At 40.3% G+C, this 24,539-nt stretch overlaps 1 protein-coding gene across 6 annotated transcripts in view; it reads left to right on the top strand.

Moving 5' to 3' along the window:
• Positions 1-24,539, top strand: part of arid1b (AT-rich interactive domain 1B) — a 417,666-nt gene that overhangs the window by 381,606 nt on the left and 11,521 nt on the right. For all 6 annotated transcript variants that reach the window (XM_073051134.1, XM_073051137.1, XM_073051136.1 and 3 more), the window contains 6 exons: positions 675-807; positions 3,346-3,518; positions 6,037-6,187; positions 14,148-14,267; positions 16,469-16,565; positions 18,286-19,069. In XM_073051134.1, the coding sequence (XP_072907235.1) occupies positions 675-807; positions 3,346-3,518; positions 6,037-6,187; positions 14,148-14,267; positions 16,469-16,565; positions 18,286-19,069 (1,458 nt within the window). The remainder of the gene's footprint in view (positions 1-674; positions 808-3,345; positions 3,519-6,036; positions 6,188-14,147; positions 14,268-16,468; positions 16,566-18,285; positions 19,070-24,539) is intronic.

A 24,539-nucleotide genomic window follows, 5' to 3' on the forward strand; every position in this document is an offset into this window, starting at 1 on the left:
CCCCCCACACACAAGTCAGCAAAATGTGCAAGGACTTTTGCTGCTAACTGACAGAATCCAGTGCTTACACCATTAGTTGACTTTGGGGGGAACGCAGCCCATGAAGCTCTGCTGACTGCTATGGTGCAGATTTTTAGATTTTTTTTCCCTCTGTTGGCCATCATTTCCTATGGATGTACGGAAGCCGGCATAACCACTTTCAGAATGGATAATAACCCACTAAGCTTGCAGCAACTGTTGTGGCTGGCCAGTAAAAGAGATGATTGAAGTGAGTTGTGTTTGTTGTCTACAACTCAATATGGAGTTATGTTTCTTGCAGCCAAAAGTGCTAGTCTGATCCTGACAGTTGTTCAGCCATTAGCCTGCTAGGATCATTGGTGAGAGAAAATTAATTAAAGAAAGGTAATCGACCTGAAACAGTAGCTGTGTTTTTCTCTCTCCACAGTATTTACCTGATACGCTTTCTATCTAAATCATTTTCTGTTTTTAAATTTGGTAGGGAATTTAGTCTTTTATTATGTTATCTGTACTGTGAACATTTTCAGTAATGAGACACTAGAGTTATTTGAAGAATCTTCACAGGAATTGCTTGATTGAAGTAAATCACCAAACAAACCAATTGATAAACTAATATATAATACATAATATAAGAAAAACAATCTTTCATTTTATAGCAGGTTCCGGTTCTCTACAAGGACCACAGACACCTCAGTCCACAAGCAGCTCTATGGCAGAAAGTGGGGATTTGAAGCCACCAACTCCTGTATCAACCCCCCATGGACAAATGACACCCATGCAAGGGAACAGGTATTGATATAGTAATTTGTCTTTGAATTGTTACTGCTTTTTGAGAAATGAATTACTGTTGTCAAGATAGAAAGGTTGGTATAAGCACTGTGCTGACAGACCCCATCACTGACTTTTGGTGTTAATACCATTAAGATCGTTATCTTGCCTGAAGTAAATTTTACTGTAAGTAAGCAAGCAATTATTTAATAATCATTGTTAGAACAGGAACTTGCAGCTTAGATTCACAGGGATGGCACCAGGATTGGCAGATATAGTTAGGCTGGAGATATAAATGACTCTGTTCATTGGAGCAGAAATGGCTAAAAAGGAGTCTTGGTTCAAACCAAGAGGAGCTTTCTCTAAAGAATGATTATTCCTTCAAATTGTTGTAAGTTATTATAATCAGTATTGCATAGCCTGTAAGGGTACTGGAAGCAGTCAGTAATATTTTTCAAATATGAACTGGTAGTGAAAGGAGAAAGGGATAGTGAGGCCTATTGGCTAGCTGTACTAACAAAAGGTGCTAAATATTCTGTTTTGTTCTCTATAGATTCACAATCCCATTTGGTAATTCAGTGATAAAGGGCTGTTAATTTCAAATTATCATTAAAAGAAGAGAGATGCTGAGATTTATTTTTGTCATTGTTGTGTTAGTTTGAAAAGAATGGAGTTCAAATAGAAGGGGGAGAGAATAGAGAAAAACATTTAGGTTAAACAAATTATTTTTCTGCCAGTACTACTTGTCAGTTTTTCATTGAAATTTATTGGGTGCTCATTTATAATAGCTTACAGTGCCATCTTATCACACAGTAATATTAAAAATATGAATTGAGTTATTAATGAACAAAACCTTCTAAGCCAAACATTTAATGTGTTTTAATGCAATAGTTCCTAAATTATGTAAGATTAAACATTAGAATATAGAAAAATAAGATCATGAAGGTTCCACTGAAGAACTATTTATACACCAAAAAATAAAATAGGGCATCAGGCTTTTGTGCATAAAGCTTATTCAGTAAGTTGAATTTTAAGAGTTAATATTCCCACTCTACCATTGGCTGCAAGACAGTTTGGCAGATATTGCACATGCATAAAATCAAAGCAAATTATAATGTACGAGCTTTTTATTTAGGGGAAAGAAGTCCTTAAAATAATGATGAGTGGTGGCCCAGGACATACTTAAGCATGTCATGCCCAATTAACATCCACGGGCAGCTCCCTTTGAAATTAGATCATCATGATTTGTAATGTGTGTCATCTCACAGACTAATTTGAGCATTACTGTTGGAGTTTAATTATCTGTGACCCCAGTATTGTTTGGGATCATTGAATTCCTTTATAAATGCAAGTGAATTAAGCTCACAGCAGTCTGTCGCTATCTAAAAGTAAAACTGTCATAACAATTTTACAATTCCTTGGGGCATTGTTAACTGATTCTAACGAGCTTAAAGTGGCATTAGGCTGAATGTCAGGTCAGGTCAATACGGTCCCTTCCCTGTTACAACAATAATGCAGAAGTTCTATGGATCGCTGGCAACAATGCAACATGTTGCAATTATTTTTTTCTGTTATCTTTTCTGAATGCTGTTTGTATTCAGTCAGCTGAAAGGATAGAGTAGTCTGAAGGCTGAACTTGTTGCTCTCATTCGGAACTGTTGCACAATGAATTATCTGCAGTTTTTGCATTGCAGTCATTGTTGCTTGCCTATTGCAAGCAAAGTGCTTTAGCCGCATGATGTTTCTGCTGGCGACTATAATGTAAATGGCAAAAACAGCTGTAATGGTTAAATCAAACTTGAACAGCAAGTACTGTACCTCTAGTTCACTTTTGGGAGCCCCCAGTAGAAAAAGGAATACAATATTCTAAAGTGGTAGACTGTTTTTTTCATTGACAATTAGAAATAGGTAAAATAAGAACAGGGGTTAAGTCATACAGCCCTGAATTTGTTTCACATTCAGTTAGATCTTGGAGGATTTGTATCTTAAGTACATTTACCTGCCTGAGTTCATAATCTTTAATATTTTTGCATAACAAAACTCTTAACTGTTTAGAGATGTTCAATTGACCTCAGTGACTTCAGAGTACATAACTCCAGACTTCCGCTAATCTCTGTACAAAGAAGCATTAACTATATTGTTCATGACAACCTTCCTGCAATTTTAAAGTCATACCTATTTGTTCTGAAACCTCTCAAAAGAGGAAATAGTTGATTTCTCTTCAATAAACTATAACCATCCTTGACCATTTTAAAAACGAAGTATATTGTCTCTCCATCTTCCACACTGAAGTTTAATCTAAGAAACATCTCTTCATAACGTAACCCCATTGGCTCCAGGCACGATCTGGTAAAACTCTGCTCCACCTCATCAAAGTTCATTGTATGCTTCATGAGGTGGGCTGCCCCATATTCTAAATAGAGTATAATTAGAGCTTTATGTGATAATAAAATATTGACCATAGAAACCGCTTCTATTCTAATTTATTTTGTTTTCTTTTGAATTTATTGATCTCTATCAGTTTATGAGCATCAGTGTCTCTATTTTTAACCTGAACAGGAATAATGCAATCAGCGTACAGGATCCCTTCTCGGATGTTAGTGACCCAGCATTTCAGAAATGGGGCTCCATGACACCGAATACACCATATCAACCAGGCATGAATATGCCTGAAATGATGAGTCGAATGTCATATGAACCCAATAAGGATCCCTTTGGTGGTATGAGGAAAGGTAGAAAATACTTCTTTTAATTTCCAACTTTAAAATTCCAATTAAGATGGGAAAATAGCACTGAGGAAGAATGATAGTTATTACCAAGAATATGCAGAAAGGCTGAGGATGGAAGTTAATAACCTAAATATAACCAATTGAATTGAATGCATTTTGATCAGGGAAATCTTGCGACATACCAGAAATATACATACTCATTCTGCCCAGTTGAAAGCCATGAATGTATTTAGATATTTATAAACCTACTCATGCATATGGAATCTATTTGAGCAGCTACAGTAAATCCCTTCAGAATTGAGCATCAAAAGCTAAGATGAGTTATCTTATTTGGAAATTCCTGTTAAAATGTAAGCATTTAAACTCTGCTACTTAATTTTAAAAGCTGTTACCTAGCTTTATGAAGCAATCATTCTATACCAGCATGGGGGTTGTCTTCAGAGAATTGCCCTTACCATCTGCTCCTCTCAAATGTTTTGATCTGAAGAAGTTACTACTGATTTTTGTTTTATTTTGTGTGCTGACAGATGGTGAAATAGGCACTAATGCCACGCAATAATGTGACCATCCATTATAGATGTTCCACTTTCACTTAAAGCACATTGTGCCAAAATTTGCTATTCTATTTATGTATATGTCAGGGGATCATAAACAAATCCAGTCATGCACTTGCTCATTTCAGCACACTGGATGATAATCAGTGAATTCCAAGTAAATTTTTCCCCTCTTTCCTTGCTCATTGTCCATTGTCCAATTGTAGCTTTTCACTGCCCAGCCATCTTCTAGGTAAAGAATCAATTGTGGGATCTTCCTATTTATGGTTTGCAGTTTCTTATCATTAAAGCCAGTATCACTAGATAATTCACTCTTACATTCAGACAGGCATCCGCAAGCTGGGCATTGCTTTATGTTTGATTCAGTGCTTACACTCAATGGCTGGTCACATTCAAATTGCATCTACCTTTATTAATGCAAAGTAATCTGGACAATGCTGGAGTATCTGCATGCAAAATCTGTTGTGATTAGTGGACAATTGGTAATTTTGTTTTACTTGATCTTATTGTTTAATATACCAAGTCTAAACATGTCCAGAAATTTCAGTAAGGACGAAAGATGAATACTTATTTGTGAAGTTATCCATTTTCTTCTTCTTAAAGGCAACTGTTGACCGCTTCTTTATGAGCTAAATATGTTCCAATGGCTTCATTCACACCTTTTTAACGCTGTGCTTTAAAAGCATGAGTTTAAGTAAAGTCCATTAGTCATTATTTATATTCAGATTTCCTTTTCCTGTGCTCAGGTAACTACCTGAGAGTTTAACATAATCATCTGATTTTGTCCCTCTGTTTATCCCTTCTGTGTCTATATCTGCACTTAAATCTTTAAGACTTCTAAAGCCCATCCCATCAGAATCTAGATCAACTGTGCATTCAGTTCCTTGAATTTCTTGATAAAATGCTTTTACTGGCAAAGGTATAATTTAACTGAAATGTGTAAAACTTGAACATAATTCATCTAACATCTAATATTTTCTAATAGCCGTCTGTGCATCATTTCCCTTAATCAGTCTTTAACACTATAGCATTGCATTCTAGAAAACACATATATTTATCATTGAGTTTTGTGCCTGTAAGAATATAGAAATATGTCTACGAGTATACATATGTGTAAAGATGTAGATGGCTACCATGTTTCAAGTGATCTGTACATTCACTTAGTACGATCAACATAGTCAATTATCACCCTCAATTAGAAATAGAAGTCTATCATACCTAGCACCATCTTCAACCTGTATGAACAAGCAGTTTTAATGCACTTGACTTGCTTAGTGACTTGTTAGTTAAATAAATATATTTGGAACAATTGAAATGGTTTTACTGTCATGATGGATTTTATATTTCTTAAGTCCAGGGTCTGGATTGGTAGTTCAATGACATAACCACTGTGGTTCTGTACCCTGTATAGCCAGTTTCCCAAAATAACTGATTGCACACCCCTTCCATGTTTCTCAGATAAAATGAAATCTAGATTTTGAAGTAGCTTTAAAATATTACATTTGAAAAATCTTTTTTAAAACTCATCTACTTTCTAACTTCAGTAAGGGAATAAAGACAATATAGAGACTTTATAAATGTGAGCTGTTTATAATTGCAGCCAGTTCTTGACCAGGAACATTTCTATCAGTGCATCTGTTGTTCTGTGTCTTGCATTTTTTGAGAAGGTGCTGTGATGTACCTCATGATACTGCGTCAGTGGTTGAATATTTTACACTTCTCAGAAATGAAACCCGTGATTACTTTTTCCTGGGATAGCTGATGAAGTATTTGACTAATTAAGTCTTTTGTAGTAATCACATCACTGTAGTTTCAAAATATAATATTTTTATCCATTTCAAGCTTAGACCTTGCGATATGCAGAGAGAAATTTGCAAAAAGGTTCTCTACCTTTCCTTTTCAGTACTCCTTTAATTTTGTACTTTGTACTCTGTATTTTTTAAGTAACTTGACTTATTTCACCATAGTGCCTGGAAGTAATGATCCTTTTATGCCTCCTGGAGTCATGCCTAACAGTGGGATGCAGGATCTGTATAACCGTACTCCATCAGGAGGAATGGGCAACTTGAATATGGGTCAGCGGCAACAGTATGCTTATGGATCCGGCTATGACAGGAGGTAAATACAACATTATCATGGAGCTTTAAAAAATCATTATTTTATTTTTCAAGTTGAGTATAGAACAAATCATTTTTGTTTTTGTTCCTTGTAGCAGCATTAGAAATTCTGCTAATACTTATTTTTAATTTGATCTCAGAATGCAGATGTCCTGACAAACATTTATTGTCTACCCTACCTGAAGGTAATGATACTTGAATTGCCACAATTCTTGTGTTACCACAATTGCTGCAAGTTGAAGGAATTGCGTTATTTACAGCTACTCATGATGAAGGGTTCACAGTAGACATCAAGTCAGTATGGTGTCTGATGGGAACTTGGAAGTGAAGGTGTTTCAATGCATCATTCACTGTGTTCATTTTGTCAATGCAAAATGCAGCATTGAGAGGTGATAAATACACACTACAATTCACCACTGGTGGTGCAAGTGAATACTTAGGAAAAGCATTTGGTAATTTTAATCAAGCATGCAGCTTTTTACCAACAAGAATGAGGTTCTTGAACGCAATCAGGTGGAGAGTATTCATCAGAATCAGGATTTGACCTTGTGATGAAGTAGAAGCTTTGGCAACTCCACGTACCCAACCATGCGTTGCTATTGCAAAGACTCCTGCCATAAATATACTGGGCTGACTTGACAAGAAATTGAAACTAATCATCCAAAAGGAGGGGTCAGAGGCTGGCTATACTGTGGCAAATAGCCTGTAGGCAGAAATCAGGAGTGCAATGTCATACCATCCACTTACTGGACGAGAGCGATTTCAAAGCACTGAAGATGGCCAACATCATCCAGGACCAGACAGCCATCTTACTTGGCACTCATGAGTGGATGCAATGTGGCTACTTTGTACGTTGTCTAAACATTGCACTGCCGTGGTTTACCTAGTCTGTCTGATTCTAACTCCCTTACATCTATCCGGACTTGGATGATGAATTCTTGGCAGGTTATTTCCAACAGTTCAAGGGACATAATTTCAGAAGGAATGCAGCAGTTCAAGAAGCTGATATATACAACAAATGGGCAATAATGCTAAGACTGCACACAAAATGATAATGAACATGGTCTGGGGGATATTCAGGAATGTTAAGAATAAATTGTAAATGTTTATGTTGGAAAGCTGTGAATACTGTGGTGCTACAGGATTCTGTGCTGGGGCCCCAGTCATTCATTGTCTCTGTCAATGACTTGAAGGAGGCCACAAGTGTAAAAATGTTTAATATTCTCATAAAAAAGTTACTCATCTGAAAGATTCACTTTTTCTCTCCCCGTAGTTGCTGCTTGACCTAATGAGTATTACATCATGTTCTGTTTTTATTTTGGGATTTTGTTTTTCACTTTTTGTGTAATATCTTCAGATTTGCTGCTAGATGGTAGTGTGAGCAGCGGGAAAATGTAAAGACGCCGATGGATTGTGGCCAGTTAAGAAGGAGTATGTGGCAAATGGAATATAAAATGTGAAGTCTTTCATGTTTTTACATGAAAACATAGAACATTTTACTTTGACTTTAAGTGGTGAGAAATGAAATGACGTTGATGTTGAAGTAGTCCCAGACTTCCATCTACATAAATCACTGAGAGTGAACTAGTTAGGAAGGCAGACAGTCTGTTCGCAATTACTTCAAGAGGATTTGAATTTAAGAGCAAAACTGTCTTGTTTAACTACATTGGGCCCACTGTGATCACATCTGGAATATTGGAATATTAGGCTAAGATTAAATCGGGATTGCAGGGCGGTGTGGCTTGAAGGGCTTATTCTGTGCTGTATCTCAATAAGTAAATAAATCTGCAAAGGATGTTATTTGTGATGAAGTAGTACAGCAAACACTCAGCAGATTGATTCATTACATGGTATTTTTTCAATATTTCACAGTTGTTTTGCAATAAGAGGAAACATTAAGCAGACTTCTAAGCTGTTTTCAGTTTAGAAGAATGAGAAGCCTTCCTTCCCATTGAAATGTTTTTAAAAAATCATATGGAGCTCATCAGGCTAGATATAGGCTTGGTGTTTCCCCTGACTGAAATGTCCAAAAGCAGTTGCCACTGTCTCATATTGTGGTTGATCAGTGGGTGGTGAATCTGAAAATTCTTTTCTCAAACATGATAGAAATTTTCAGGGATCAAGGGAAATAGGGTTAATTCTGGAGAGTGAAGCAGAGGTGAAAGGTCCATCATGATGCAGCATGCACAAGGGGCCAAATTATCTACTCTGGTTCCTATTTCTTGTAAGACCATAAGACATAGGAGCAGAATTAGGCCATTAGGCCCATCAAGTCTGCTATCCCATTCAATCACTGCTGATCCTTTCCCCCCTCCTCAGCCCCAATCCCTGCAACCTTTTCAGGATAACCTTCGATGCCATATCCATTCAAGAACCTATCAAGATCTGCCTTAAATACACCCAACGACCTGGCGTCCACAGCTGCCTGTAGTAATAAATTCCACAAATTCACCACCCTCTGGCTAAAGAAATTTCTCCACATCTCTGTTTTAAATGGAATTCCCTGTATCCTGAGGCTGTGACCCCTTGTCCTAGACTCCCCCACCATGGGAAACATCCTTTCCACATCTACACTGTCTAGGCCTTTGAATTTTCGAAGGTTTCAGTGAGATTCCTCCCTCATCCTTCTGAATTCCAGTGAGTACAGACCCAGACCCATCAAATGTTCTGCATATGATGATTTTTCATTCCTGGAATCATCCTTGTGAACCTCCTCTGAACCCTCTCCAACACCAGCACATTTTTTATTAGATGAGCCCAAAACTTTTCACAATACTCAAGGTGAGGCCTCACCAGTGCCTTATAAAACCTCAGCATCGCCTCCCTGCTCTTGTATTCTGGACCTCTTGAAATGAATGCTAACATTACATTTGCCTTCCTCATCACCAACTCAACCTGCAGGTTAACCTTTAAGGCATATATGTCAAACTCAAGGCCCGCGGGCCAAATCCGGCCCACGGTGGAATTATCTTTGGCCCGCGAGATAATATCTCATTACTATTAAAGCTGGCCCCAGTAATCGAAGCGCCTATGGCGTATGATATGGCTAATGCTGAGTTTATTCAGGTACCAGGTTTTCAGGGTTTTTAGTGTTTATTCGGCAGTCTTCTTCATAAGAAACGGAATTTGTAAAGTGAAACACTTTGTAGTTATAGCAGAGACTGAGACACATGAGAGCAGGCTGAAAAAACGGAGGCAACGAAAGCTGCGTTCGCACGCGTCTGACTGATCTGGCCCGCATGAAGCTGCATTTTGCTCAATCCGGCCCGTGACCTAAAATGAGTTTGACACCCCTGTTTTAAGGTGTTCTGCACAAGGACTTCCAAGTCCATTTGCATCTCTGACTTTTTGGAATTTTCTTCCTGTTTAGAAAATAGTCTCCACATTTATTTCTACTACCAAAGTGTATGACCATGCATTTTCCAACATTGTATTTCATTTGCCATTTTCTTGCTCATTCTCCTAATCTGTCTCTGTCCTTCTGCAGCCTACCTGTTTCCTGAACAGTACCTGCCCTTCCACCAATCTTCGTATCATCTGCAAACTTGACAATAAAGCCATCTATTCCATCATCTAAATCATTTATATACAGCATAAAAAGAAGTGGTCCCAACACCAAACCCTGCAGAACACCACGAGTCACTGGCAGCAAATCAGAAAAGGGTCCTTTAATCCCACTCACTGCCTCCTACCAATCAGCTAATGCCAATAACTTTCTGTAATACCATGGGCTATCTACTTGGTAAGCAGCCTCATGTGTGGCACCTTGTTAAAGGCCTTCTGAAAATCCAAATATACAATATCCACTACATCTCCTTTATCTACCCTACTTGTAATCTCCCCAAAGAATTCCAAAAGATTTGTCAGGCAAGGTTTTCCCTGAAGGAAATCATGCGGACTTTGTCCTAACTTGTCCTGTGTCACCAAATACTGCTTGACCTCATCCTTAACCACTGACTCAACATCTTCCCAACCAGTGAGGTCAGGCTAACTGGTCTATAATCTCCTTTCTGCTGCCTTCCTCCTTTAAACAGTGGAATGACATTTGCAATTTTCCAGTTCTCTGGCACCATGCCAGAGTCCAGTGATTTTTGAAAAATCATTAATGCCTCCACAATCTCTACCGCTACCTCTTTCAGAACCCTAGAGAGTAGTTCATCTGGTGTTTCTAAGTATAAATTAATTTAAAATTCTTAAAGATGAAATTTAAGTAATTTTGTTTTGGGTGACAGTATTATTATTCACATCTTATGTCTATTGTAAATAGAGCTTTTCAGTGATTTCATTGGATGGGCTCCTAAATTTGGCAATAGGTATTCATAATTAAGAGAAGAGTCAGGGAGAATGGAGAATAGAGAGCCTTTGAAGAGTTTGTATGGAAAAAGTGCAAAGTTCCATGCATATTACTGCAGTTGAGAAATTATAGAAATGTAGAAAACCTACAGCACAATACAGGCCCTTTGACCCATGATGCCATGCCGAGCATGTACTTATTTCTGAAATTACCTGGGGTTGCCCATAGCCCTCTATTTTTCTAAGCACCACGTACCTCTCCAGGAGTCTCTTAAAAGGCCCTATCTTAGCCGCCTCCACCACTGTTGCCAGCAGCCCATTCCACGCACTCACCACTCTCTGCATAAAAAACTTACCCCTGACATCTCCTCTGTACCTGCTTCCAAGCACCTTAAAACTGTGCCCTCTTGTGTTAGCCATTTCAGCCCTGGGAAAAAGCCTCTGACTATCCACACGATCAATGCCTCTCATCATCTTAATACACCTCTATCAGGTCACTTCTCATCCTCCGTCGCTCCAAGGAAAAAAGGCCAAGTTCACTTAATCTATTCTCATGCTCTGCAATCCAGGCAACATCCTTGTAAATCTGCTCTGCACGCTTTCTATAATTTCCACATCCTTCCTGTAGTGGGGTGACCAGAAATGAGCACTGTACTCCAAATGGGGTCTGACCAGGGCTTGATAAAGCTGTAACATTACCTCTTGGATCTTAAACTCAATCCCACAGTTGATGAAGGCCAATGCACAAAGTCAACCTGCACAGCAGCTTTGAGTGTCCTATCGACTTGGACCTCATGATCCCTCTGTTCCTCCATACTGCCAAGAGTCTTACCATTAATACTATATTCTGCCATCATATTTGACCAACCAAAATGAACCACCTCACACTTATCTGGGTTGAACTCCATCTGCCACTCCTCAGACCAGTTTTGCATTCTATCAATGTCCCGCTGTAACCTCTGACAGCCCTCCACACTATCCACAACACCCCCAACCTTTGTCATCGGCAGATTTACTTAACCCATCCCTCCACTTCCTCATCCAGGTCATTTACAAAAATCATGAAGAGTAGGGGTCCCAGAACAGATTCCTGAGGCACACCACTGGTCACCGACCTCCATGCAGAATATGGTCTATCTACAACAACTCTTTGCCTTCTATGGGCAAGTCAATTCTGGATCCACAAAGCAAGGTCCCCTTAGATCCCATGCCTCCTTACTTTCTCAACAAGCCTTACATGGGGTACCTTATCAAATGCCTTGCTGAAATCCATATGAACTACATCTACTGCTCTACCTTCATCAAGGTGTTTAGTCACATCCTCAAAAAAAGGCACAACCTGCCTTTGACAAAGTCATGCTGACGATTCTTAATCATATTATACCTTTCCAAATGTACATAAATCCTCACATACAAAAGCTGGATGAACTCAGCAGGTCAGGCAGCATCCGTTGAAATGAGCCGTCAACGTTTCAGGCTGAGACCCTTCATCAGGACTGAAGAAGGAGGGGGCAGGGGCCCTATAAAGAAGGTAGGGGGAGGGTGGAAGGTGCCAGGTGAAAAACCAATCAGGAAAGATCAAGGGGTGGTGGAGGTGAAGGGGATGGGCAGGAGAGGTGAAGAAGGAATGTAAGGGGAAAGCACTATGGGTAGTAGAAGAAGGCAGAATCATGAGAGAGGTGATAGGCAGCTAGAAGAGGAGGCAGAGTGAAAGTGGGATGGTGGAAGGGAGAGGGAAGGAATTACTGAAAGTTGGAGAATTCGATGTTCATACCAAGGAGCTGGAGACTATCCAGACGGTATATGAGGTGTTGCTCTTCCAACCTGAGTTTGGCCTCATCATGGCAGTAGAGGAGGCCATGTGTGGACATATCCGAATGGGAATGTGATTCTCTTCGAGGTATGCCTGTTCATAAATCCTTGCTCTCAGGATCTTCTCCATCAACTTAACAACTACTGAAGTAAGACTCACTGGTATAATTTCCTGGGCTATATCTACTCCCTTTCTTGAATAAGGGAACAACATCTGCAACCCTCCAATCCTCTGGAACCTCTCCTGTCCTCATTGATGATGCAAAGATCATTGCCAGAGGCTCAGCAATCTCCTCCCTCACTTCCCACAGTAGCCTGGGGTACATCTCGTCCAGTCCCAAAGACTTATCCAACTTGATGCTTTCCAAAAGCTCCAGCACATCCTCTTCCTTAATATCTACGTGCTCAAGCTTTTCAGTCCACTGCAAGTCATCCCTACAATTGCCAAGATCCTTTTCCGTAGTGAATACTGAAGCAAAGTATTCATTAAGTACCTCCACTATCTCCTCCGGTTCCATACACACTTTTCCACTATCACACTTGATTGGTCCTATTCTCTCAGGTCCTATCCTCTTGCTCTTCACATACTTGTAGAATGCCTTGGGGTTTTCTTTAATCCTGCTTGCCAAGGCCTTCTCATAGCCCCTTCTGGCTCTCCTAATTTCATTCTTAAGCTCCTTCCTGCTAGCTTTATAAGTTTCTAGATATCTATCATTACCTAGTTTTTTTTTGAATCTTTTGTAAGCCTTTCTTCTTGACTTGATTTTCAACAGCCTTTGTGCACCTCGGTTCCTGTACCCTACCATCCTTTCCCTGTCTCATTAGAACGTAGCTATGCAGAATGTCAGACAAATATCCCCTGAACATTTGCCACATTTCTGCTGTCCATTTCCCTGAGAACATCTGTTCCCAATTTTTGTTTCCATGTTCCTGCCTGATAGCTTCATATTTCCCCTTACTCCAATTAAACACTTTCCTAACTTGTTTGTTCCTAACCCTGTCAAATGCTATGGTAATGGAGATAGAATTATGATCACTATCTCCAAAATGCTCTCCCACTGAGAGACCTACCTGACCAGGTTCATTTCCCAATAACAGATCAAGTACAGTCTCACCTCTTGTAGGCTTCTCTACATACTGTGTCAGGAAACCTTCCTGAACACACCTAACAAACTCCACCCCATCTAAAGCCCTTGCTTCAGGAAGAATTCAGTCAATATTTGGGAAATTAAAATCTCCCACCACAACAACCCTGTTATTATTACACCTTTCCAGAATCGTGTCTCCCTATCTGCTCCTCGATGTCCCTGTTGCTTTTGGGAGATCCATAAAAAAGCACCCAGTAGAGTTATTGACCCCCTCCTGTTTCCAGCATCCACCCACAGACTCAGTAGACAATCCCTCCATGACTTCCTCCTTTTCTGCAGCCGTGACACTATCTCTAATCAGCAGTGCCATGCCCCACCTTTTTTGCCTGCCTTCCTGTCCTTTCTGAAACATCTAAAGCCTGGCACTCTAAGTAACCATTCCTGTCCTTGAGCCATCCAAGTCTCTGTAAAGGCCACAACATCATAGCTCCTAGTACTGATTCAGGCTCTAAGCTCATCCGCTTTGTGCTAAATTATGTACTATCAGTACATCTGAAAGGTAGAGAATGAGTTAGAATGACAGGAAATCATACAAGATCACCATAGGAGGAGGGAATCTTCTGAAGATTAAATAAGATTGGTTATTAAGAAGATTTTCCATGAACAATTCCTTTGGAAATCAGCAAGTTTTTTGTAGGTTGCTACTGCATCCTACATTATGAGTTTGGTATTATACCGTAGATAACAAGCTCTGTGTTCTTGTTCTAGGCCTGAACATGGAATGGGTCCTGAAGGAAGTATGGGACCTCCAGGAGGTCAGTCCAACATGATACCTTCTAACAATGACCCAAGTATGTACTCACCAAACCGCTACCCTGCACAACAAAGGTAATTTTTAACATTCTTTTTCATTATTAAACACTTGTGACATTTTCCTTGAATCTCCGGAATTTCAGTGTGTAGGAAAAAGAGCTAAACCACTGCATCTCCAACTCAATAGAGGGTACAATCTCAGAATAGATTACAAGCATTTAGAACAGAGATGAGGAGGAGTTTCTTTAGCCAGATGGTGGTGAATCAGTGGAATTCAATGCCACAGGCAGCTGTAGAGGCCTGGTCATTGAGTGTATTTAAGGGAGAGGTTGATAGTTTCTTGTTGTGTCAATGTGTGAAAGGCAAAGGGGAGTAAGCAGGAGAATAGGATTGAGAGGGACATGGATCAGCCATGAACAACTGGTGGAACTGACTTGATTGGCCATATGGCCTAATTCTGTTCCAATATCTTATGCTTGAATAGTGTTTTTTATTGACGCGGGACGTAGACCAGATTGACTATTATGTCATCTCTTCTATGGTCTCCTGTCTGTTCCATGGTACTTCTCAAAAGCAATTCTATTCTTACCCCAGTCAATTTGCCATGCAAGAGGGCACTATCACCTGTTACTGGAACTTTGGTATAGCTTATACATTCTGAGGATTGCAAACATTACTATTCCCTGAATTAATTTTTTTGCTATGTAGCTACCGTAGATTCCGGACTACAGAGCGCACCTGATTAAAAGCCGCAGGCTCTAATTTTAGAAAGAAAATCAATTTTGTACTTGTACAAGCCGCACCGGATTTTAAGCCGCAGCTGTCCCACGTTGTAATATGAGATATTTACACAGAAAGATATTACACGTGAGGATTTTTTAACTTTTAATTAAATCCGTATGGTAACATAAACAAATACATATTGCAAATGCTTTTTTTCGAACCGTGCCTGTAACACGGCTACTTTTAAATATACATACGTATCGGTAACACACAAATTACGTTGCGTATACTTTTTTACTGAACAGTGCACGAACAACATTCCAATATCTCCTAACGACTGGTAAAAAAATATATACTGCAGCCTACCAGGAAAAGTTATTGATCGCCTTTAACTTAAAAGCTGCATCATATGTTTGCAGCGTTCTCGCACGGGTCTAATGCGCTCGCCCCCTCCTTTCCGTTTATCGCAAACCGGTATTTTCCCCACAAGACGCGGCGAAACCGGATGTGACGTCATAGCATCCCAGGATGTAGTACAGAAAACAAATATACTTAAAACACTTCTAACTTTAACTAGAAAATACTAACAAATGAATTACTAAGCGAAAATATTATAAACTAAATAACTGCCATAAAGGCAGCACAATGCTTTTCTTCAAGTGTTTTCCATGTTGATGAGGGTGAGTACAAATGACTGATTTACAATAATTTAATTGTGAAAGTGCGCTTGATTTATCGTACAATTTCATTGGACCTCTGTGAACTACTCATCAATTTTATTGGTCTACTGTTACGAGGCAAAATGTTTTTGGCGGCATGAAAAAAAACCATGCATTAGCCACACCGTAGTAAAGGCCGCAGTGTTCAAAGCTGTTCAAAGCGTGGGGAAAAAAGTAGTGGCTTATAATCCGGAATCTACGGTAATTGAGACCACTAGTCTACCACTCTGTTCAATCTGACATTGTGGCTGATGCTTATAATGTCCCATTATGTATAAACCTAGGTACTACAGGATAAAGTTGTTGTAGCTTACTAGTCATACCAACAAAACTTCATTCTTCTTGGGAACATCACAACCAAACACTGATAGAGATAAAACACTATCCTAACTTGAATAATGTGGATTTTTTATTGTTGTGAGTCAGACTTCTCAAACTCCCTGTTTCTGAGGGGTTCAGGTAAACCACCATTTCTGCTTGTCCTTTAGGTGTAGGAACTAATTACTGGCCTTGTCAGTGATGCCTATATCTCATGAAAGAATTTGGAAATAAAGATCTTTGTATCCTATCAGCAGTTAGAATCACATTACTTGACCTTTGAATTCTATCATTTCTTATTTTGCCTGCTACCTTGTTGGTAATTTAGCTTGACATTTCAAAGTACTGACATTTGCATTACCAAAATGGCTGTAATGTTTTTTAAAATGTCTATGCTGGCATAATTAAAATCCAGATGGAACTGAGTGTAATTAAATTTATGAACTAATAATATAGCAGTCAAACTCGTGGTTTGCATTTTTGACAATACACAATCGTGCAAACATTTTTCTACAGGCACGATCTTTATGGGCAACAATATCCAGGCCAAGGACCCCCTTCTGGACAAACACCATATGGAGGCCATCAAACTGGAATGTATCCTCAGCAGCAGGTAGAACCATCTGTTAGAGTTACCACTGATGGAACATAAGAATAGTAAAATCATGTTGAATACTAATAACTTTCCATTTTAATACTGTACAATTGTTTAATTTTTCTGACGTCTATTTTTGATTAAAGGTCATCAGCTTGCAGTGTTACCTCTGTTTACATAAACCCCAGGAAAAGAATTACTTGACATAAGTAGTTCAGGCTAAATCAAGATTTGTTGTTGGATAACAAAGTTTCTCCTTAAAGGTGTCAAAAACATGATGTCTATAAAATGCCATTTTCTTGCATACACTAAATCAGTTGTATTTATGAATATGGGAACAGAGAGAAGTCAGTCAGTCCTTTCAGGCACCTCCAGTTTTTACTAAGATTTGTGACCCAGCTTGCCCTTTCCCATATTCGCTTAGAATATCGACTTCAGATAGAAGGATAAATTTTGATTTAGTATCAGTTGATGTCTTCAGAACTTCCAAATTCCACAACATTTTAATGCAGCTACTGCCTTCCATTGTAAGACTGCTGAAATGATTCATCGGATTTGATCCATTGAAATCAGCAGACCCACGTTTCCCTAAAATTGAGTTGTACTGGATTTGAAATTAGTGCACATTCAGTGAATTCATTTTCCAGGTAAATTTTAAGCAGTCATGTCATCAGACTCATCCATTTAAACATTAATTTGGAAGACGTACGGTCATTAAGAGTAACTTGCAAAAGTTATCATTTTAGTGTATGCCATGTTTATCTAGTTTTTCGTGCAGTTGGTGAGTGGAGTGTTCTAAAAAAAAAACCCTGTTCATGAAATTCAGATACATTAATGCCATGAAAGTAAGCAAATTCAAACTTGACAAAGTTTTAATTAGTGTAATTTGCTTGCATCATTACCTGCAAAAAATTGTTCTTTCTTTCTGGGATGCGCAGTTACTAATTCCATGAGTTATGCTGAAATAACCATGTTTTTGTACGTAGCTTGATCATAATTTAGATCCTTGTTCTAGCTGGCAGTGGATAAAGTTTAAAAACATAATGATCAATGAACAATAAAATCAATAATGATTCTCTTAACTTATTCTTTACATTTTTGCATGTGCTCTGTTCAGTTATTCCATTACCAATCTTTCTTATCTTCCACTCTTTGTGTCACTTAATTTCAACTTCTTTCTACTCTGTTCATCGTGTTTTCTTCACCACAATCCCATGTCCTCTCTGTGTATTTTAAAGCTGGTTAACTCATATAAAAGATAGGCAGCACAGAATGTTGACTTGATTTTGTGTCCACAGTTGCTGAATGCCTTAGTTTTTCCAGCATTTTCTGTTTTTAGATTCAGATTCATTTATTTATCACATGTACATTGAAACATACAGAGAAATGCATCATTTGCATTAACAAGGAACCCACCCAAGGATGTGCTGGGCACAGCCCTCAAGTGTAGAGACACATTCCGGCACCGACATAGCACACCCATAATGCTCAGCAGAGCAACACAAAAAACAAGTGACAAAACAACAACTGCAAAACAAGCCCTATCCTCCCTCACGTGCACACATGCACAAACCTTGTGCATGAATGGAGAGTCATCCAACCCCGGGCCTCCATGCTTCCAGTCTCCAGGCATCGGGCTTTGACTTCCTTAATGATTTTGTTAATGTGTCGTCTATAAAGAATACATTATATTATTATTAGCACAAGTATTCATGTTTATTTTTGTTTTATTGTACAGAATTATAAGCGGCCCATGGAGGGCATGTATGGTCCCCCACCAAAGCGCCATGAGAGTGATATGTACAATGTGCAGTATGGCAGCCAGCAGCAGGAAATGTACAATCAATATGGAAATGCTTATACTGGACCAGACAGAAGATCCATGCAAAGTCAGTACCCATTGACGTATAATAGAGACAGGATGCAGGGTCCAGGTCCAATGCAACAGCATGGAATGCCACCACAAATGATGGGAGGACCAATGCAAGTGTCCTCTACTGAAGGGCCACAACAGGGGATGTGGCAGTCACGAAATGATATGCCTTATCAGTATCCAAACCGGCAAGGCCCTGGAGCACCTCCGCAGGCATCGCCATATGCAGGGATGAATCGCACTGAAGAAATGATGTTACCTGATCAGAGAATGAATCATGAAGGCCAATGGCCCTCCCACATGAACCAACGTCAGCCTTCGTACATGCAATCAGCTTCTATGGCTCCTATCACGCGACCTTCTCAGTCCTCCTACCAGACTCCTCCTTCAATGCCAAACCACATCTCCAGAGCTCCCAGTCCAGCTCCATTTCAACGGTCTCTAGAAAACAGAATGTCCCCCAATAAACCTCCATACATATCATCCATGAAGATGCAGAAAGTTGGTCCTCCAGTTCCAGCCTCTCAAGTTGCAGTTCCACAACAGCAGCCTCCCCCTGTGAGGCGGGAAATTACATTTCCTCCTGGTTCAGTGGAAGCATCGCAACCAGTCTTAAAAGCAAGACGAAAACTTACCTCAAAAGACACTGGTAAAAACTTTTACATTTGAATTAAGTTTGGGTTCATGAAATAATTATAATAGTACTGATAACAACTTAACAGCTGTTAAATTGGAAGTCTTGGATACTTTACAAGTGAGAAAATATGTAAACTTTTTTTTAAAGATTAAGGATTGCTCAAATATTTCAGCACCAGATCCCTTAAATTTAATTGTTTCTAAAAATCAGGTAATGGTAAAGTGGAAGGGTTTCTCACCTCGTGTTTCTTGTGTTGTAGCATTGATTGACATCATTTCATGTAAAATACATGTTTTAGAAATACACTAAATAGTGAGGATTAAGGGAATGCTAATTACTTTGAACATTTTCATTTTTTTCACCTGTGCCCCTCTCCCCTCCAGCAACAAAGGTATCAAACAAATGCAAATATAACTTAACTTTGGCACTTGTATAGTGCAATTATATCTTTATGTTATTCATGAACCAGATAGCAAATGGTAAACCACTTCATATCAGTTTCCTAAAATTGCTTTCATCTGTAGGAAAGTTGGTCACAATATAATATATATATAATATACAATAACATTTTGGTTTTTTTTTGTGGTAGAATCATAGACATTTTATGAGGCCCATAATGTGATGACTGATTGAAAAAGAGTGACCGAGATCAGTCCCGCTATCCAGGATTAGATTTGTAGTCCATTAGTCACAACTCTAATTACATCTCAAAGTATCTATTAAATAATCTGCATTTCAGTCCCTGTCATTCTTACAGTCAGGGAGTTTCAGAATATGTGAGTTTACTTCATCTCCCATCTAGTCCACCAACAGATTACTTTAAATCAAAGATCTCAGTCCGAAATGTTGTCTGTTTATCTCCCTCCATAGATGCTGCCTAACCTGCTGAAATCCTCCAGCATTTTCTGTACCTTAAATCTTTGCCTCTTTGTTTTAACCCCTGTACAAAGCAAAGTAATTGTTTTGTTATGAATCAATTTAGATGTCCAAGGAGAATTCCAACCTATTCCATATTGTTTCATGATTAAAATTTTTCTGTCATGGCAACATCCTACTAAATCTCTTTTCTAGTGCATACATTTCCTAAGATTTGGTGACCAGAACTCAGTGGAATATTCAATCTGTTGCCTGACTAACTGTTACTGAAAATAGTTAGACGCCATATCCATGTTCTTGTATTCTATATCCAGGCTAAGAAAGGAAATCATTTTTAAACACAAAAGACTCTGCAGTTGCTGGAAATCCGGAGCAACACACACAAAAAGCTGGTGGAACTCAGCAGGTCGGGGAGCATCTATGGAAGTGAATAAACAGTTGGCATTTCAGGCCAAGACCCTTCATGAGGACTGGTAAAGAAGGGGGAAGATGTCAGAGTAAGAAAGTGGGAGGAGGGGAAGGAGTACAAGCTTGAAGATGATAGGTTAAGCCAGGTGGGTGGGGGAGGGGAATGAAGTAATAAACTGGGAGGTGATTGGTGGAAAAGGTAAATGGCTGAAGGAAAAGGAATCTGATTGGAGAAAAGAGCGGATCATGGGAGAAAGGGAAGAAGGTGTGGCACTGGGGGAGGTAATAGGTAGGTGAGGAGAAGAGGTAAGGGGGGCAAAATGAAGAAGAGAGAAGGGGGAGGAGAAAAAATTATTGGAATTTGTAGCAATCTATGTTAATGCCATCAGGTTGGAGGCTACCTAGAAGGAATATAAGGTGTTGCTCCCCCACCAAAGAGTAGCCTCCTCTTGCCAGAAGAGGAGGCCATGCACCAACATGGGACTGGGGATTGGAATTGAAATGGTTGGCCACTGGGAAATCCTGCTTTTTTGCGAATGAAGCAAAGAGTTCAACAAAGCATTCCAGCAATCTCCATTGGGTCTCACCAATGTAGGGGAGGCTGCTGAATACAGCAGGTAACCCCAACAGATTCTCAGTTGAAGTCACCTCACCTAGAAAGACTGTTCGGGGCCCAGAATAGAGGTGAGGGAGGAGGTAAATGTGTAGGTGTAACATACCTGCCACGTGAAGGAATAAGTGCTAGGAGGGAGATTAGTGGGACAAGACGAATGGGCAAGGGACTCATGGGGGAAACAATGCCTGCAGAAAGTGGAAATTGTGGGGGGGGGAGTTGTGTTTGGTGGTAGAATCTTGTTGAAGATGGCGGAAGTTTCAGAGAATGATGTGTTGAATGTGGAGGCTTATAGGGTGGTAGCTGAGGACAAGAGGAACTCCATCCCTGTTAAGACAGCAGGAGGATGAGGTGAGCACAGATGTCAGGAGAAGTGGGTGAGCGTGGTATCAATGGTGAAGGAAGGGGATCCTCCTTCTTTGAAAAAGGAGGACATCTCTTATGTCCTATAAAGGAAAGCCTCATCCTGGGAACAGATGCAATGGAGATGAAGGAACGGCATTTTTGCAGGAGATAGGATGGGATGGGATATAGTCAAGATAGTCATGGGAATCAGTAGGTTTATAAAAAATATCGGTAAACACTTAGTCCCCAGAAATGGAGACAAAGAGATTGAGAAAGGGGAACGAGGAGTCAGAAATGGACAAAGTGAATTTAAGGGCAGGATGGAGTAGCAAAGGAACAGCTGGGAACCATTACCAAGGAAAGCTTGGAACATGGACTGCTCCACGTAGCCCACAAAAAGACAGGCATAGCCAGGGTCCATGCTGGTGCCCATGGCTGCACCTTGAGAGAAAGTGGGAGGAACCGAAGGAGGAATTCTTGAGGGTGAGGACCAGTTCCGCCAGGATAGTGGTGATGGTGATGAGGAACTGGTCTTGTGACAGAGAAGACGATTTGGCCCATCAATGCTCTACTGGTTCTCAGAGGAATCCCATCGATCCCTACTTAGTTTCCTGTAACCTGTTTGACCTCATTCCCATTAACTATCTGTCTGTTCTCTTTAAACCATGAGTGATAATTTACAGTAGCCAATAAATTTACCTACCAGCTCATCTTTGGCAGCACTGGGAGAGGGGAGGGATTCCCACAGATTCTGCACAGAGGATCAGACCTGAGTCACTGGAGCAGAAAGGTAGCAGTTCAGCTACTTTGTCACTCTGCATTTGTCAGCTTCTTGGCCCACTGTCTAGATGTCAATATCTTCCTGCAGAATAAATCCCACTCCTTTATTGTCGGCAGAATATAGTCAATCCTTCTTTCGTCTGCAAATAACTTCTTCATGCTCCTTTAGAGGAGTCTGAATCATGAATCTGTATGAAACGTGAGACTGAGTACAGAGCTCTATGGAACCCAGGCTGGTAAATGCCTTCTGGTTATCCACTATGCTTCCTGCCACCATGCTGGTTTTTGTTCTAATTTGACTCTGTACTTTGCATCCTAGTATTTCAGATTAGAACATTAAAGTGAGGTTGTCTGTCTTTGTGGACACTGCAAATCACATGGTCATACAGAACAGATGGCCCTTCAGCCCATCTCTCATTGAATGCAACACACACAAAATGCTGGTGGAACGCAGCAGGCCAGGCAGCATCTATAGGGAGAAGCACTGTCGACGTTTCGGGCCGAGACCCTTCGCCAGGACTAACTGAAAGGAAAGATAGTAAGAGATTTGAAAGTAGGAGGGGGAGGGGGAAATACAAAATGATAGGCGAAGACCGGAGGGGGTGGGGTGAAGCTAAGAGCTGGAAAGGTGATTGGCAAAAGGGATACAGAGCTGGAGAAGGGAAAGGATCATGGGACGGGAGGCCTAGGGAAAAAGAAAGGGGGAGGGGAGCACCAGAGGGAGATGGAGAACAGGCAGAGTGATGGGCAGAGGGAGAGAGAAAAAAAGAGGAGGGGGGAAAAAACTAAATATATCAGGGATGAGGTAAGAAGGGGAGGAGGGGCATTAACAGAAGTTAGAGAAGTCAATGTTCATGCCATCAGGTTGGAGGCTACCCAGCTAGTATATAAGGTGTTGTTCCTCCAACCTGAGTGTGGCTTCATCTTGACAGTAGAGGAGGCCATGGATAGACATATCAGAAGGGGAATAGGACATGGAATTAAAATGTAAAAAATTTAATCTCATTGAATGCTATCAAGTTGCCTTCCTCAGCTAGCCCCATTTGCCTGCATTTGACCCAGATGCTCCAAATCTAAATCATGAACCTGTCCAGATGTCTTTTAAACATTGTAATTTTAAATGTTGTCTTGAACAATGACTTTAACTATTACCCTAAAAATACTGGTGATTCGCCATTATTTCTACGCTATGCAAGAATAGCTGTGCATTTTAAATAGTTAATTGTACAATAAGTTCAGAATATTTGTGCAGCCTTGAATTCCCCCATTTCAAGTATTTGATTGAATGGCCAGTACCAAGAACTTAGTGAAGTGATAGGAAGTGGTCTCAGAAAGTGTTTGAAGGTTTTAACTGTGGAAACCTTGGCAGTAAATGATGTAGCTTTGACAACAAAAGACTTCTGGCAAGGACTCACCACCCTGCACCAATGACACCTTCTCCATTCTTCAACCCTCCTCCTCTTCCTGGACATTCTGCCCTGGTCTTCTGCCTGCTCTGAATCTTTTCACTGCCAACTGCCAATGGGACATCAACCATCTGGACTTCAACTCTCCTCTCTCCAATTCCAACCTTAACCCTTCCGAACATTCAGCCATCCATCCATCCATCCGCACCAATCCAAACCTCATCATCAAACCCGCAGATAAAGGGGGTGCTGTAGTAGTCTGATGGAGGTCTAGTGCCAACTCTCAGACACTTCCTCTTACTTGCCCTTCGAACAGAACCCCACTAAGGAACACTAGGCCATTGTCTCCCACACCATCACCAGCCTTGTTACTCTGGGGATTACCCATCCACCACCACCAACTTCATAGTTTCCGCACCCCGCATCTCCTGTTTCTACCTCCTACCCAAGATCCACAGACTTGCTCGTCCAGGTACACCCATTGTTTCAGCTAGTTCCTGCCCCACTGAAATCATATCAGCATACCTCAACTCTGCTTTATCCCCTCTAGTTCAGTCCTTTCCTGACACCTAACATGCTCTGTTTTCAGTGATTTCTGGTTGCTGGCCCCCATCTTCTTATTTTTACTATGGATGTTCAGTCCCCCTCCAGGAAGGCCTTAAAGCTTTCCATTTTTTTCTTGACCTAACCAGTACTCCTCCACCATCACTCTCCTCTGCCTAGCGGAACTTGTCCTCACTCTGAATAATTTCTCCTTTGGCTCCTCCCACTTCCTTCAAACAAAAGGTGTAGCTATGGGTTCCAACTATGCCTGCCTGTTTGTCAGCTACACAGAACAGTCTATGTTCCAAGCCTACACTGGTGACTGTCCCACACTTTTCCTATGCTACATCAACGACTGCATTGGTGTTGCTTCCTACACCCATGCCGAACTCATCGACTTCATCCACTTTGCCTCCAACTTCCACCCTGCCCTTAAATTTACCTAGTTCATTTCCAACACTTCACTCACCTTTCTTGATCTCACTGTCTGTCTCTGGAGACAGCTTATCTA

This window comes from Hemitrygon akajei, chromosome 7 (genome assembly GCF_048418815.1).
Source record: "Hemitrygon akajei chromosome 7, sHemAka1.3, whole genome shotgun sequence".
NCBI classification, from domain to species: domain Eukaryota; kingdom Metazoa; phylum Chordata; class Chondrichthyes; order Myliobatiformes; family Dasyatidae; genus Hemitrygon; species Hemitrygon akajei.